Source organism: Sinocyclocheilus anshuiensis, unplaced genomic scaffold (assembly GCF_001515605.1).
Source record: "Sinocyclocheilus anshuiensis isolate Anshui unplaced genomic scaffold, SAMN03320099.WGS_v1.1 scaffold376, whole genome shotgun sequence".
Taxonomy (NCBI): domain Eukaryota; kingdom Metazoa; phylum Chordata; class Actinopteri; order Cypriniformes; family Cyprinidae; genus Sinocyclocheilus; species Sinocyclocheilus anshuiensis.
In genome coordinates this window covers 887,275-904,440 of record NW_015558600.1, presented here as the reverse complement: position 1 = coordinate 904,440, position 17,166 = coordinate 887,275, and the positions used below count along the sequence as shown (strand labels likewise).

The following is a 17,166-nucleotide window of genomic DNA, read 5'->3' as shown; positions in this document are numbered from 1 at the left end:
GAGAATAAAAGTTACGCCTTCTTTCTTTGCGTGAACATTTGGGCGGCGTTATGCAAATCTTCCCACATAGTGACATAGGTATGTGGGGCGTGTTAGAACGAGCCGTTTTAGGTAGGCGTGGCTGACTCTTAACTTTTATAAAGAATATCTCTTTGGATTTGAGACTTTAGTCTTTGCAACTTTACAGATCTTCTTTATGCACCAAGAGCTTGTAACACTCCAAAGAGAAAGGAAAAATTGAAATCGCATCATATGACCCCTTTAATGAATACATGCTCATGTTCTGTTATCTTACATGTCATTTAAAGATTCAGATGTCAGACAGTGTTGTATATTATTAAACAGTATAATAAAATGAGCTTGCCTTTTTAGTATTTGTCTTGTGAATTAATAATCGATTCAACAGCATTATTGACAATTATACTTCATATTGACAAATATAAGTCATATGTTTATTACTAAATGATCAATAAATGTGCAGCATTACTGATTGCTGTCTGTATTGTTGAATAACAAAACCACTATAGTTTCCATTAATAGCAGAATTAATTGATTATCATTGATATTCTGGAAAACGGCTTGTTGAAAATGGCGATGTTTATAAATAGCAGTATTTTCATAACTTACGTGCTAATGCTAAATCCATCTTAAAAAAATAAACAAATCACGAAAAAATCGACCATTTTTAACCTAAAAACTATTTTTTACTAAAACATTAGTATCGAAAAACTGAAGCTAGCACTAGCACAATACATACACTAATCTATACATAAACAAATCTTTACACTTCCAAACTCTCTGTTTCTTACCTCTTCCTCATCCTGTCCTTCCGCCGCAGATCTCCGATGAGATTTACACAATCGTTAAGTGCTACTTCTGAACTTTATTTTAAGCTTTATTTCACGATCTAGCCGACTCTAGCCTTGAAACTTCTGGCTAAAAATTCAAACGCCGCACTAAAACGCCTCTAGTCTCTGATTGGCCAAGACCAAGCTAGGCAACTACATCCTGCTCGCTGATAGGCTGACGGACATGATAGGCACTATTCAAGCACACTGATTGGCTGACAATTCAAGCCAGCTGATTGACCAGTTTAACTGGCTGTGCTGATGAATGGAACGAGTCTTTACGTTTAGTTCGGAACCATTAATCAGCAGAACAGAATGTAATCAAATTGATTACTGATTTGTTATATTTTTTTAATGTAAATTTATCAAGGCAAATAGTCCCTTTTAAACTTATAGTTTTCTGTATTATGAAGGCACTTGTCACTAGCATGTGATGTTTCTTTTTGAGATTATTTTTTAATAAAAACTTTAATAGATAAAAATTTATTGTAAATAAATAAAATAAATAAGAAATTAAGAAAGACAGCATCAGGGAAACAGACTGACAGAAATATAGCAATCAGATCAGAGGTTTATTTAATGTTCTGTTATTGTGAGATTAATAATTGGTGATAGGCTACTGTTTGACAATGTTCATGCAAAATCAGCACCTCTTATTACATTCCAAACATTAGGAAAACAGTCCTGAAACTAAACAACTGATGCATAACAAATATCACAACAGTGTTTAATTAAAGTCATTAAAACGGTACCTAGCTCTTTTCAAATTTTTATTTTTACTAGATGATTAATCATCCTCATGATGAATTTTGATCTATGGTTCTGTCATCAACTATTAATCTTTGTCATGAAGTCAGACCTACAGTTAATCATACGGCATCAATATAATAATGATTACAATGAAATTAATCAACAAACAAGACCTCTTCTCCATGAGAGACTGGAGTATTAAAGCTCCAAAGGATTCATTCATTCTGAAGGATTTGTAAGTATTTATACATTAATTTATGGAGCTGAAAGAGATTCATTAATGCATTAATGGAGATGAAGACTGATTCATATGCTCATATAGCTGAGGATTCATTTATACATTTACTCATGGAGTTGAGGATTATCTCACGGAGGTGGCGATTCATTTGTTCACACAGCTGAGGATCTTTTTGTGTGTTCTTAGCCGCTGCGGGTCATAAGCTCCTCCAGGGCTTTCTCTTTATGGTTCTCATGCACCAGTAAAACTTCTTTAATGGTGCTCTGCTGGAAACCCATCTCACAGAACTGAGCCAGCAGAAACAGGAACTCTGAAGCCTGAGAGAAACACAGAAACATCAATACAGTTACAACAGATCAGGTTGGTGTATTTAATGTGCTAAATGTTGATTGGATGCGTGTTTTTAGTGCTAAATTCTAAATGGACAGTTTGTTTTGTGAGGGATGTTTAGTGCTAAATGCTGATTTGAGGGACATTTTGGGCACTGGATGCTGACTGGTTAAGTGTCTGGCTTGCTAAATGCTGATTTGAGGAATGTTTTGTCCATTAAATGCCAACTGGTTGCTGATTTGAGAGGTGTTTTGTGTACTGAATGCCGATTGGTTGAGTGTTTGGAGCGCTAAATGCTGATTGAGGAATGTTTCGTGTGCTGGATGTTGATTGGTTGAATGTTTTGAGTGCTAAATGCTGATTAGAGGGGCATTTTGTGCCCTTGATGCTGATTGGTAGGGTGTCTCACCTTGGTCTCACAGTTCTGGAACATCTCCAAAGCTTCTTCCACCTGAGTCTTCTCATAACCCAGCCGACACAGACGGTCACATGACATAAGGTAACTCAAAATCTGGAGAAGATCCAGAAAGAATGAGAGAGAGACTGTGTATATTTATATGTGTGTTTGCATGTAGTGTGTGTGTGTGTTACCTGATCCGGACTCTTGGGTCCTGTCCTCTGCAGTGCTACTATGGCAGTGTGCAGTGTGTATCCATGTTGTGTAACAGCTTCAAGAAGATCCCTTTCTTCCTGACTCAAAGCGCACAGAAGATCTGCTGAAGCATCCTGTAGTCCTGCGGACGTCCGCGGACGTACACCCTAAAACACAAGATCAGCTCATCAGTAATCCTAAATAAGACCTATAAATAAGATCTATGGATCTACAGTGTGTGTGTTACATTTGAAGTCTGTTTCTGAGCCCTGGCGGAGGGCAGCGGTCCTGCGGACGAAGGTCTCGGCTGTAGAAGGGTGTGTGAGTTCCGTCGCCCGCTGGTTCTCGTTACACCGGGTTTCCTGCGGGGGGCTCTGGAGCCGTGAGGGCTGCCCTGCGGTGTCTGGTTGAGGGCAGGGGGGACAGGCTTATGTATGTCTTTTACAGAGGAGGCGGAGCTTGGTCGGGCCTTGTGGAGAGTGCCGGAAGGGACGGGGCGAGGGGTGGAGCAACGCTGGGTGTGATGTGCAGAAATCCGTGGGCACGGTGGACCAGAACTCTTCGGTCTTTCTTTGCTACGAACAGCATCATCCTCAGACGAGCTCTCATTGTCTTCGCTGTAGCCGCCCTCAGCGTCCGTGTCAGCGATGAGGAACTGGACCGCCCGTAGTGGGCAGAGCTTACGCGAGTCAGCAGCACTGCGGGGGCGTGGGCCCAGTTCCCATAATTCTGCACTTCTGAGGTGCACCCTGTGGCTCTGCTGTGGGCTGCTGAACATCAGCCAATACGGTGGGCAGGTGGGACACACACTCTGGGGCATTTTTTTGGCTTTCCTGTTCTTCCACTGCTGTTCTTCCCATGCAGCCATGATCTTTTTCTCCAGAGTGAATGAATACTGCAGAACAGGACAACATGTGAACATTGTTATATATAAAGATACATATACATACAATTCCAAATGTATATGATGAATATAAGCAAACACATAATAATATACACTACTGGTCAAAAGTTTGGGATCAGTAAGACTTGTAATATTTATTTGATCAAAAATACAGAAAAAAAACAGTAATCTTGCAAAATGTTATTACAATATAAAATAATGGTTTCTATTTTAATATCCTTTAAAATATAATGTATTTCTGTGATGCAAAGCTGAGTTTCCATCAGCCACTACTCCAGTATAAAGTGTCATATGATCCTTCAGAAATCATTCTAATATGCTGATTTATTATTAGAATGATCAATGTTGGCAACAGTTGTGCTGCCAAATATTTTTTGTGAAACTGCGATACTTTTTTCAGGATTCTTTGATGAATAAAAAGTTAAAAAGAACAGCATTTATTAAAAATATGAATCTTTTCTAACAATATAAATCTTTGCTATCACTTCTTAACAATTTAACACATCCTTGCTGAATAAAAGTTTTAAGTTCTTTCAAAAAAAGAAAGAATAAAAATTTACTGACCCCAAACTTTTGAACTGTAGTGTGTATTGTTAGAAAAGATTTCTATTTTAAATAAATGCTCTTCTTTTTAACTTTTTATTCATCAAAGGATCCTGAAAAAAAAGTATCACAGGTTCCAAAACAATATTAAGCAGCACAACAGTTTCCAGCACTGATAATAAATCAGCAAATTAGAATGATTTCTGAAGATCATGTGACACTGAAGACCGGAGGAATGATGCTGAAAATTCAGCTTTGCATCACAAGAATAAATGAGATTTTAATGTATATTAAAATAGAAAAACGTTATTTTACATCATAATAATATTTCAAAATATTACTTTTTTTTCCCTGTATTTTTGATCAAATAAATGCAGCCTTGATGAGCATAAGAATCTCCTGTAAAAAACATTAAAAATCGTTCTGATCCCAAACTTTTGACCGGTAGTGTACATTAGACGAGTTTATTGTTATATTCTGACCTTTGTATCACACAGTATTTGAACACAGTCTGGGATCTTAAATTCAGGAGCTGTGACTGGCTCTTTCTGACCCAACTCCACAGAGTCCAGAGCAACTTTAAATGGAACCTCATCCAGACTACACATTCTGCTGACATGCACAAACAATTTTAGTTAATACAATTTCTGTAAATCAGTATCCGAGTAGCTCTGTAGTTAATATATACCTATGTAAGTGTATTTCTGTTGTTTATATCTCTGTAGATGGCAAATTCCATGAATATGGTACACTTTGGTGTCACATGACTGTTTTTTTAAAGCATAAAACAGCGTTTATAATTTGAATGAGCTTTCTTATGTTTGAAGTTTTTGTTTTAATCCGTTAATTTTTTATTCATTTTGTTTTGTGCCGGTCATTTTTATTATTAGTTTTAGTAATAATGTTAGTTTTCTGCTTAAAATCACATTCCTTTAAATTAAGTTTTCATCTGATATTTACAATTCATTTAATTTCAGCATTATTTCAATTAACAAAATGTTTTAATAGTTTTGTTTACAATAATAACCCTGGCATAAACATCCTAAATTTATTTTAATTGTTTTACACTACATATGTTTGATGAACTATTGTGGAAATAAAATTAACCTAGCATGAAAAGGTGTTCGCTTTGAACTTAGTAAATGCATCTCAAAGGCCTTGACTTTCTTGAATGTACAATTTAAATCACAATAATACTATTAATCACTTCATTGAATGAATGAAAAATAAAAAATATATAATCATGTATTATGCATGTAATATAATCACATTTCTAATAACACTTTAATATTTTGCATGCAATCAAGTATAACTGTAAATTGATTTTTCTCTATATTAGTATAGATTACAGGTCATTAAGGTTTCTTACCTGTAGTTTTTGGTAGTGTCTCTGCACTGATCTGAGCTATATGCGTATTGTTCCTCGGCTGCACAGTGACTTTGTGTACTAATCAGCTTCACATGTGCATAATAACAGAAGCATAATGTCCCCATGTGAATCAACACAGGCTTACACACACACACACACACACACACACACACACAAACAAGCACTATCAGGCTTACACACCGACTCTTATAATAATCCTTTCATATCCTGTCGGAACAAACACACACATCATCCTGTTCCTTTCCATTTCTCACATGACAGTAAGGTGCTGAAAATACTAAGAGGTTTTAAACTCCTAGAGATACCATGAACCGTGATGCTGACTGTGTAATAATAATAATACGCTATCAGATGCATGAACATTCTCAGTGTGTTATTGCTATTAGTTTGAAGGCGTAGTGTCTGTTTACTCGCTGTGAATCTGAAAAAGGCTGAGACATCAGGAAATGACACAGCAGGCGCTATCAGACATAACACACAGTGTTGGGCCATATTGCATAAGCAGTGATGATTTGTGCGGTTTATGGCGCACTCTAGAGGACCTAAAATAAAACAGCTTTTTGTCTGAATTGTCTTTTTCCTTGTGTATACATCTTGCAATTCTTCAAAGTCAGTGTTAAAAAAAAAGTAGTGCTTCTATTAAAACACACAAACAAGTCTTGTTTTAAAAACATATTCATAGTTTTATTATGAGCAGTTAACTCAGTAATGTAGAGCTAAATACCATGAGAAATGCAGTTGTAGGTAAAAGCAGTTTTGTAAAATCATCACTGGCAATAAACATTTTGTAAATAACAGTAAATACATGATTTCAGTGAAATGATGTGAAAGAAACTGATAAATTGATGGTGGTTGAGCCAAAACACACACAATCTCCAGATTACAGACATCTGCTGACACTTTCACTCTCTCTCAAGTTCTTTCTGTGACACAGAATCGTGCCCGTAATGCTAAAATGAATTTAAACTACACAAATTATTATATACAAATACAATTCAATACAACATATTGCTACGGTGTGACCCGCAAACATTCAGCGTGACGCACACTGCAATTTTTCCTCACACACACACACACACACACACACACACACAATATTCCCGTTTCTCTCAAATAGAATTGATGAAACCGTAACTGCTGCTTTGGAAATGGAAGATGGGAGCAAACCAGTGGTCCCGCCCTAGTTTGTGATTGACAGAGACGCTATGACCTCACACGAACCCTTTCTCAGCACTAACAATCATTAAATCCCTTTCTTTTGAATATGTAAATTAAATAAAAATAGAAACGGATGACAATATCTGCATCCCAATTTGCATACTATCCATACTATAAAGTATGCAAATCAATAGTATGTCAAAAAATATTATATCTAAAGACGGATGGTATGTACTTTCTGTGGATGCCTTTTGAGCCAATATTACCCACAATCCCCTTGCGCTACAGAAGAGGCGGAGCTTGTAACAGTTCTTTATCAACTTTTTTGTTGTAATAGTGAATCATAAATGTATCTACAAGTCAACGTTTACATACAATGTGTTAATTTTATTACATAATGTACTGCAATACTAGCATACTACATACTCAAAAGTATGAATTTTTCCCATCACCACTGAAGTACATACCTGTAGTATGCATGAGTAAGCAAACTGGGATGCAGCTTGTGTGTGTCTCACACTTCACTCTGAAGTCCATATCTATATTGCCATAGCATGAAACACACACTCACGCCTCAAAATAACACTACATACAACAAGGACAAAATGCTGAAGAATGTGCCATCCCTGGTTCAAACTAATGCTTCACATACACAATCAAATATCCTCGCATACGCCTCTCTGAGAGTCTGATCCCAAAGCTTGCATTCTCATCAGTTATGTGCCAAACAGGAACAGGAAGATAAAGAATAATCGCATGCTGAGAATATCAAGTGCGTTAAATATGTCTAAAATACTGTAACAAATGTTAACACTTGCTTTTAATGATTGCACATACATCCGCGTAGTGATATCCGGGTAAGGTCAGGGTTATATTCATCCTGATATGTCTCAAAAGCAGTTCAGAGCCTTTACTGCAAGTGTAAACGCTACGATCAGAATCTGGAGTGACTCTAGTTTGATTAGACCGAGTTTGGTGCCAATCCCTCTGATTGGAAATGCTCCTGTGTACTTTGGAGAGCCTAAGTACTGCTGAAGAACCAAACTGCATTTGTTTTAGGTACATAAGGACACTTTCTATAAGAGGAAAATAATTTATATCTTCTCTTTGACTATGCAAAATGTAAAAATATGTTTTGTTCTTTGTGGTTCAGAGTGTTTAGTCTTTGGTAAACTTTACAGTGCTCTTGTTGTGGTAGAAAAATATCCAATCTGTACTCGAACTAATCTGTACGATATATCAGGATCTGATAAAAACATATTTGAGTGAAATGACTGATGAAAGATGACGTTTTTGCCTCTTTCCATAAATCTCTCTCTCTCTCTCTCTATATATATATATACACACACAGACACTTATAAAGTAAGGCATGTTAGACTTAAATTCATTTTTCAGTGACTTAACGTAACCACTGGAGAACCCTTAATTTGACATCCCTCACACAAACTCTAATATGTGATGATTATATAATAGCTATCCAATTGTTTCATGAGCTTCTGGAATCATAAATCATGATGCAGCTGATGTCGGATCAGTGGTTTCCTGCTGATATACATGAGTCCCTACAGCAGAATAAAAAGCGTAACTAAACACACCGGGAGAAAACCTACAACACACGCACACATACACACAAGTCATGCAGTTTCACTTGTTTATAAAAGCAGCTCTATAAATGTGCCATTATCTGTGGAGTTAAATATGACTTCACTTAGTCACTTTTCTTCCTGTAAACGGTTCGTTCGGACTCTCTGCATGGTATTAAAAGTAAACCAAACCCAAACACATTCACGAACAAAGTCAAACGGTTTCCTCAACAAAAAAAAAACCACACGTCTGTACAGCGCATATGTCTAGACGTCCCAGCTTCATTGGCGTGTTCGGCTGCGATTAGATAAGCACGCCCTGTGGCTGCTGCAGGATCTTGATCACTCTGCTGAGAGATTCGGTGGTGGCAAAGGCCAGATACTGACAGCACAACCAGTCCTCCAGACTCACGCCGCAGCCAGTGTCCAAAGAACGCTCAGCGAACTTGATCATCATAAGCGTTCGCTTCAGGTCCAGCCAGTTCTGCAGGACGGTGTGGCGTTGGACTGTCCCGGAGGAGGGGTTCAGCAAATTGAACAGATCCTCTCGGGGGCCCCACAGCAAACACTGCAAACAAGCCCGGGCGTCCGCCATCTGGATGCGCTCGGTAGGGTTGGGATTGAGTAGCAACGTGGCAAGCTGTTGAAGGCCATTGGAGTACAGGGATCGCAGGGGTAGCTGGGGCAAGTCAGAGCTGCAGTATTCCCTCTCCTTTAGCTCTGGACTTTCCTCGAATGGGTTCGGTCGATGCAGCATCTCATAGATCAGTATGCCGGTCTGGAATTCGTCACACTTGCGGTATTGAGTGGCAGTGAGGAGCTCAGGTGCCAGACGGGACTGGTCTCGGAGCGAAGCGGGTTCCAGCACCACACTCTTGAGTTTGGCCTGAGAGAAGTTGCTGATGATGAGGCGGGCAGGGCAAGCAGAAGCTGCGGTGGAGGAAGGTCCGGATGCAGTGTTGTTGTTTGGTTCCAGCAGTTCCAGGTTCCAAGGGTTCCCGGGCTGACAGTGCACCAGGAGGAGGTTCTCGAGCCGCAGGTCACAGTGTGTGACGTGGTAGGGTTTCATATGCTCTAGTCCTACACACAGCTGCAGCAGCAGCAGACACACCTGGCGTTCGTACAGCTCAGGGTTTCGCGCGTGCCTCTCCACACCCTCCCGTACGAAATCCGCCACCGTCTGGAACGGCACCTCTCGAGTGATCACCACAACACGGCTGCAGAGTTTCCCGCCCGGACCTGCCGCATCTCTCTCACCCTCCTTTCCTTTTCCCTCTTCTCCTCCTTCTGTACCGCCTTGCTTGTCTTCTCCATCCTTCTCTCGCTCCCAGGGCAGCAGGCGGGCCGGAACGTCTGCCAGGAAGTGCCCACAGTCCTGCTGGATGTTGAAGTGAACAGCGATACTCTGCCGAACTGCTAGGCTGTGAAAAAACTGCTGCTGAGTCTCCTTCACCACACCTCGACAGATCTGAGATCAGACAGAAAGAGAATGTTATTCTCTGCAAATACATGCAAGTCTGAGCTGACTACCTAGGCAACATTTTGAAGTATCAAAGGAACGCTGCCAACACAAAGGCTGGGAAAATACGAGTAATGCTTGCCCCTTCTTAGTCAGAGGGTTACTTTAAGGTTGATAAGGGGTTTAATCCTTATTGATATGAGCAACGATAATAGGAATTATCGATAAAAGCCTCGAAGGCCGCATAATTAGTAGAGCTTGGTAAGATAGATAACTCAGTATGAGCAAGAAAGCACCGAATGTAGCCTTTGTGGATAATTTCATAATGCACTGTGACAATCTCTGTCTGTACTAAGTAACAAGCCATTAGCTTAGCAACATGCTGCCATCAGACTCTATTGGAATCAACTGTTAGTCGAATCACACTTGCTGTTCTTGCAAGAAGCAATGATTGTGAGTTGCATAAGTGACCATTACTTGACTTATGTAGACAGCTAATCAGCTTGTCCATATGAGCAACGATAATAGGAATTATCGATAAAAGCCTCGAAGGCCGCATAATTAGTAGAGCTTGGTAAGATAGATAACTCAGTATGAGCAAGAAAGCACCGAATGTAGCCTTTGTGGATAATTTCATAATGCACTGTGACAATCTCTGTCTGTACTAAGTAACAAGCCATTAGCTTAGCAACATGCTGCCATCAGACTCTATTGGAATCAACTGTTAGTCGAATCACACTTGCTGTTCTTGCAAGAAGCAATGATTGTGAGTTGCATAAGTGACCATTACTTGACTTATGTAGACAGCTAATCAGCTTGTCCATATACATGCATCAATAAATATGTGTAAGACTGAACTTTCACCTTAACGGCGTAGTTTGTCAGAGGTTCTTTAGCGAAAGACGCTGTGTAGTACACAGCATCTCCTGCCTCGCAGCAGGGTTTTCCTGCAGTCAGCCGGAAATGAGACCAGCTGTCTGTTCCAAAGCGTAGATGATCTTTTTGTCCGGCCATAAATCGATCTTCACATCTGGCTGCCAACTTGCGAAGGGTATCCGTGTGCAGGCCTCGGATCCTCCCGACCACTTCCTCCCAGCTCTCCATGCCTCTGTACGGCACTTGTTTCTGGGCTTTAGCGGGTCTCCCAACCCCTCGCGTCCGGGCTGTCAGACTCTCTGTACTTCGGAAGCCTCGGAGGTCGCATGCCTGCATGGAGCTGCTATTGGTTAGGCAAGACAGGCTCTGCCCACCCACGGGACGCTCCAGGGAGTCTCCAGATTCGTCAGGATGTCGTGCCTCCGAGCTGAGTGAGGAGCTCTGACTGGTCGTGTCCCATGTGGATTCGAGATCGTAGAGTGGATTGGCGACACTCAGACTGGTCCCGCCTGGTCTGGCCTCTCCTTTGGGTCGAGGGGCAGAGAGTTCTCTACCTAGAGCGGATGGCTCTGTTTGGGCACGTGGGACTGACTTTTTAGGCAGGGGTGGAGGGGTGGATTTAGTCGTGGATTCGATGACCTCTGGATCAGAGGTTAAAGTGTCATCAGATGCTTTAGGATGTCTGGGATGTTTTACAGGGATCATGTTGGCCCTGGACCGACCTGCAGAGTGAGAGACGAGGAATTTCAGAGAGGATTAGGGCTCTGAAACAGCTCAGGGAACACATGAAATTTTGACCAGAACATAACTGGTGCCTTATTGGATTTCCATTACATGTTCCCCTTTACTTTATCTCTAACTGCAGGATGAACAGTATTAAAGCAATTCACACATGGTCCATCCACAGGGACGTAGGATACGAGTTAGGAATTATTTAACAGTGTGAAACCTCATCTAACATTCCTCACTAATCTGCTTTAATCTCCCAATAATCTCAGACTGGGGCTTCTTCTGAGGCCCATTAACAAGGACAGGGATTTTTGTAGGTCACGTCTATAAAACGATCAAAGAGTCAGCGGGACAAAATTAGAGGCAGTACTTTAACCCCTTGGAGACCCATGCTGCTACGCAGTTCAGAGGTTCATCAGCCTTAGTCATCACCGTTGCAATGCTATATGGTTAGATATCAGAGGTCAACTCTGCAACATAATAAGAAGGGAAGGATGTAGCCATCAGCAACCATACTCTCTTGGAACAGCTGAAAATTCATTATTTTTTCTCATATCCTGTGTGATGACACACAGCTCAATATAGACGGACTAAGTCTGATAATCTGTCAGTCTCTCAGAACTGTGGCCATTAAAATCCCCAACAAACTGAATCCCTGATTTCCACACAGCGACTACTGCCAGCTTGGGAGAATTTTAATGCAATTTGACATCTATTTCATTAAACCTCACATGTGGAAAAACATTACATAGTTTAGGAAACAACCACTGTTTGAAATCTTATTTGAGGTTATTCGCAGGGTATTTGCCAATATTATTAGTTTTGAAACAATAGCAGATTATTTTTGGATTTATCTTTTCCAATTTTAACAGTATATTATATCTTTATGCCAGGTTGCAAACATTATTTTATGTACATTGTAACATTTTAAAGTGTCTGAAGCATTTTAAATTCTAGATATTTTAGGAGCTTTCTTGTGAACACTTAAAAATACACACACAATATATACAGATATATATCATATCAGTTATCAGCCATAATATAAATATAATTTATGCTGACCTGAGAATTTGTCATGCCATCCAAAAGTGAGATCACATTATAAATTTGAGATTTAAACTAATTCAAAATCATAAATAAACAAATGTTTTAGAATTTTGAACCATTTTAAAACAAAGAAATATTTAAGGAATTAATGTAAATAAATTAATTTATAATAATTACAAATAATTAACTAATTTATATTAAATAAAAAAATAATAATTAGTGGTCACTAGTCATCTAAGATTTTTGGACCCCACTGTATAATAAATATAATGTGTGGTGCTGCAATTTACATTTCCTGCTAGCAAAACTACTTAAACTACACTGTGCTACAATTCATGCAATTAAAACCAAAAACTTAAAAAAACAAACAAAAAAGAGACATATCCATACCTCCTTTCACTGCATAAACTTCAGACAGACTCAATCAGCTAAATGGCTTCAAATTGAGAGATTGAGAGAAGTGATCTTATTTATGGGTCTAGAAATGCTCTTGCACATGCTGCTGCCATGACAACCTAAATATATCAGCATGAGCCAGCCAAATCAGGTCAGAACCTCACACCACTGGCCCAAAAAAATGGACCAAACAAAAGCACAAAGTGACCCATCAAATGTGTGTGTTTTACTTACCCAGGTTGGTGTACGTGGCCCTGCAGCTGCTGGATGTAGGAGAGTGTGAGATGGTGTAAGTGATTCCCTCTTCCTCTCGCTCTGCCTGCCTGCTGCTGTTTGAGGTGGGCGATGCTGGGGGCGGACAGGAGGCAGTCAGCTCGCGCAGGGGCGACAGCTCCAGCTTAGCAGGAAGAGAGGTGGCTGAGGAGATCTCAGTACCCTGAACTGGAAGCTGACTGCATCAAAGAGAGACAAACAAGGGTTGAGAATTATTCCAGCCCAAAGTTTTTTAACCTAAACGGCAAGGATTTAGAAACTGAGGATGCAGATTATTTTACAAAGCTAAATTTAGAGCTTAATTCTCTCTCTTTCTCTTTTTTAAAGGGACAAAAAAGAAAATTCTGTCATTTTCTCACCCTCATTTTGTTCCAAACCCGTACGACTGACTTTTTTTTTCATGTGGAACACAACAGAAGATATTTTCAAACAGTGCTGGTCACTCTTTTACATGCAAATGCAATGAATGAAAACTTGGGGCTTTCAAGCTTAAAAAATGGATGCAAAAGCGCAATAAAAGTATCAAAAGAAATCCATATGACTCATGTGGTATATTACAATATTACAAGAAGCCATATAATAACTTTATGTGATAAACAGACCAAAACGATAGCCTAGTTGTTATTCTGAATTGGAGATCTTTTTAACAAAATAGTTGATCTAGTTCACAAAAACTCTATGACTCCAAAATTAGTTTGCAGCAGTTCTTGAGTTAAGATTATCAGTAAATATCAGTCAAAAAAATCTTGAGAGTTAGCTCTAAATTTAGCTTTGTAAAATAACCCATACCCTCAATTTTTAAATTCTTGCTTTTTAGGTTAGAAATCAGTGAATAATCCTTTTCTCACCCAGAGCTATATTACTGACCACTTCTATAATACTTTCATGGTGCCTTTTTTGAAGCCTGAAAGCTTACATCACACTTCAAAATGTCCACTTTTGTGAGAAGGCATGATGTCATATGAGTTTGGAAGGACATCAGGGTGAGTAAATAATGAGATGAATAATGATTAATAATGAATAATTGTGTGATAGTGCTTTAGTTCAAGTTTAAATTTTAATTAGCATGTTGGGGTCCAACCATACTTGACTAATCAAATGGAAAATACTGTCTTTTGATTAGATTCCAAACCATCCCTATATCCCAGCGCCAACCTTAAGCCGTACAGAACAGCACTTGCTTTCTCTCTCTGACCTGAACTTCCATTCGATGTGACCTGGCAATCTTTGCTGCCCTCTGCTGGTTGCTCACTGCTGGGGTTACGAATACGATCCAGACTGCTATGTGCCAAAACAGCAGGGCCAGGGCTCATGCTACCTGCAGGAAGGACGGAGACAACTGTCGTAGTCCTGGATTTGCCATCATTTATAGTCTGTGCGGATACTTTGGTGGTTCTCAAATCCCCAGGAGCAGTTACATCTGTTGTGTGCTTCATCTGAGATGGTGTCTGCTCAGACGGCGAGGGCTGGGAACTTTCAGAAGATCCAATCTCCTCATATGTGTGGCTGGCCACTCGCTCTCTGGCCCCAGGCTTGGAATGTGGCACCTCACCATTGAGCCCCAGGAAACTCTTGTAAACAGCTAGGTTATCGTATGCACAGGGATTAATCACTATGGGAACTTTCACTGCTTTTTTGGAGCTGCGTGCATATGCAGGCTCATCGCGGATGATGATGGGAAACGGGGGCATGCCGGCATTGTTGTAGCTGTTAAATTTGATCTCAGACAAGTTAGGAGATTTAGTTGGGACTGTGCGGGCTGAGCCAAAGCCTGCAGTTGGAGATGTGGGAGCTGATTTGTGATTGATTAGTCTTGGAGCGGCACAGCCACTTGTTAAATCAACTTTTGGGATCTTCTGTCGAGGGCTGGTGCAAGACGTCCACACTTCTTGGTAACGGATGCTGCCGGGTTTTGTGCGGAAACCGCTGGGTCCTCCAGAGGCAGAACTTGTAGGAGACTGAGGCATCAGCGGAGACAATGAAACGGATGGAGATGCCACAAGTGAAACAGGAGATCTGGGGGACTGAGGCGAGGTGGGTGAGACAGGACAGGGATCAGCGGAAGGGCAAAGCACAACATTGGGCCCACTTGACTTTGGAGTGCTTTCACTTGAGTGAGTGTGTTCATTTTTAGTGGCCATAGAGGCAGACACATCCACCACCGTATATGGCTTACAGATAGGAGTCTTCTCGAGATTCACTACTCGATAAGGCTTGGCCTGCTCCTCAGTTGGGCTGAAGCTGATTGTGATTGGCTGGCCTGGAAAAGCTTGTGGGAGAGCCCCACCCTCTCTCTTACTGTCGTCTTGCTCTTCCAGTCGGATGGCTAGAACAGCTTTATGCATTTCATTGGGTTTTGGCGAACTCAGTCCTTTGGCTGAAGGTTCTTTGCTAGGTGGGAAAGGAAGACTATTTCTCTGGTCACCAGTGCCCCTACTGCTGCCAGCGCAGGATTCTTCGGGCAGAGAAATCAAGGACTCGGGCGAGGTGGTGGACTCAGAAGTGGACAGAGAGCCACTACCCTGGTGGTCAGAGGTGTATGACAGAAGAGCAGGAGCTCCATTTGAGTCAACGGATGGGTATCCGTTCAGAATCTCATCGTAACTGTCATCGTAATCCACTGCACAGAACCGTTGCAGTGAACGGTTGCGTAGAGGCACGGTATTCCACTTCTTCCCTACAGCAAAGGGAACTGGGGACAGTGTGGCTGCACGGAAATTGGCGAACCGAGGTTGACCCCGCATCCGTATCCCCATTGCTAGCAACTCCTCATCGCTTTCATCCCAACTGTCATGCTCTCCATCGTCGTCATCCTCATCACCACTCTCATCCTCCTCATCGTCACCATCACTGGAGAATTCTGGATAACAGAAACGTCCTCCCTCAGAGCTGATGACCTCTGCACTGTCACTGAGGGAAACACGTTTCATTGCTCCTCTACCACTACTCCCAGCATGGAGGCAGCTTGATGCTGGAAGGCCCCTCTCTAACGAGCGCTGGTATGAACTGCAGATCCGGCCAAAGAAGTCATCTCTACTTGAGCTTGGAGAAGGTCCCAGGCCAGCAATCTCTTTTAGCACATCCGTCAGTCCGTTGTTATTGCTGCTAGTTGGCTGCAGGGAAATTGCACCATATGCCTCTGTTTGCCTGACCAAATCCTCCCCTTGATTGTTGTTTGTCCCTGTGGGTCTCGAGCTATTCCGGCTGTTGTGGTTCCACACAGTGAAAGGTGAGCTTTTAGTGACCTGTGCTCCTTCTGTAAGCCTTGGCACATTTCCCTCTGAGTCCAACCCTGCTGGGGAGCATGGCAGCATCATAGTAGGCTTTACTGCAATAGTAGGCTTCTTTGCAACAGGTGGGCGGACCTGCCCTGCACGAGATGAGGAAATGCTCCTCTGGCTGTTTGTGAGTTTGGCACTGATGTTTGTCTTGCTCTCACTGGCAGCATTGGCTTGCTCTGGAGGCCGGTGTAGGCTCTTGGGCTTAAAGCAGTTTTTGCACTCCCCTGGTTTCCACACATGTTCAGTGAAGGTGTTGCATGCAGACATGACTGCAGGGCAGTGCTGCAGCATCAGTGGACAGGAAAGCCCTCCATCACACACAAACTAAAGGCTGAACGTCGCTCCCACACACAGTTTGCAAACTGTGCCCTCAGTACCTGTAAAAAAGAATAACAGAGTTAGCCAGTGTTATTTTGAAACCAAATGTAATCACGGTTTTCATCTCACATAACTGTGATGACCTGTCAGGCCGGAGTGATGAGACAAAAACATTAAAACCCATTATAAACGAGGCAATTGTTGCATCCAGCGGGGACATAATTACGGATTATAATGACTTAAGCCGCGGTCACACTAGACTTTTCGTTCCATTGACTTCCATTCATACACATGCGAATGTGTCAGACTGGAAACGCAAGCCTGTGCGAAGATATTTCGCATTTCGCTGCGTAGCAAAGTTCAAGTTTGGTGAACTCTGACATGCAAATTCACATCACGTGAATGCGTGAGACCAATAGAAGATCAAAACGTCACAAAGTGACCTCTAAAC

At 41.2% G+C, this 17,166-nt stretch overlaps 2 protein-coding genes across 2 annotated transcripts in view; both read right to left on the bottom strand.

Moving 5' to 3' along the window:
• LOC107680116 (protein regulator of cytokinesis 1-like) overlaps window positions 1-1,009 on the bottom strand; it is a 7,907-nt gene extending 6,898 nt beyond the window's left edge. Inside the window, exon 1 of the mRNA XM_016475889.1 lies at window positions 810-1,009. Coding sequence (XP_016331375.1) covers window positions 810-820 — 11 coding nt within the window. The 5' untranslated portion in view covers window positions 821-1,009. The remainder of the gene's footprint in view (window positions 1-809) is intronic.
• A 5,236-nt stretch (window positions 1,010-6,245) lies between these two features.
• Window positions 6,246-16,770, bottom strand: LOC107680115 (pseudopodium-enriched atypical kinase 1-like). The gene is made up of 4 exons (XM_016475887.1): window positions 14,272-16,770; window positions 13,078-13,295; window positions 10,660-11,393; window positions 6,246-9,804 (listed from the first exon to the last, which is right to left on the bottom strand). The coding sequence occupies exons 1-4, from the start codon at window positions 16,686-16,688 to the stop codon at window positions 8,641-8,643; spliced, it is 4,533 nt and encodes a 1,510-aa protein (XP_016331373.1). The 5' UTR covers window positions 16,689-16,770; the 3' UTR covers window positions 6,246-8,640.
• Window positions 16,771-17,166: the final 396 nt, after the last annotated feature.

Coding starts and splice junctions, on each gene's coding strand:
- LOC107680115 (XM_016475887.1), bottom strand. CDS start 16,688: ATGCTGCAGCACTGCCCTGCAGTCATGTCTGCATGCAACACCTTCACT. Junction 13,296..14,271: donor GCTGTTCTGTACGGCTTAAG/GTTGGCGCTGGG, acceptor TCTTTGATGCAG/TCAGCTTCCAGTTCAGGGTA. Junction 11,394..13,077: donor GGCCACGTACACCAACCTGG/GTAAGTAAAACA, acceptor CTCACTCTGCAG/GTCGGTCCAGGGCCAACATG.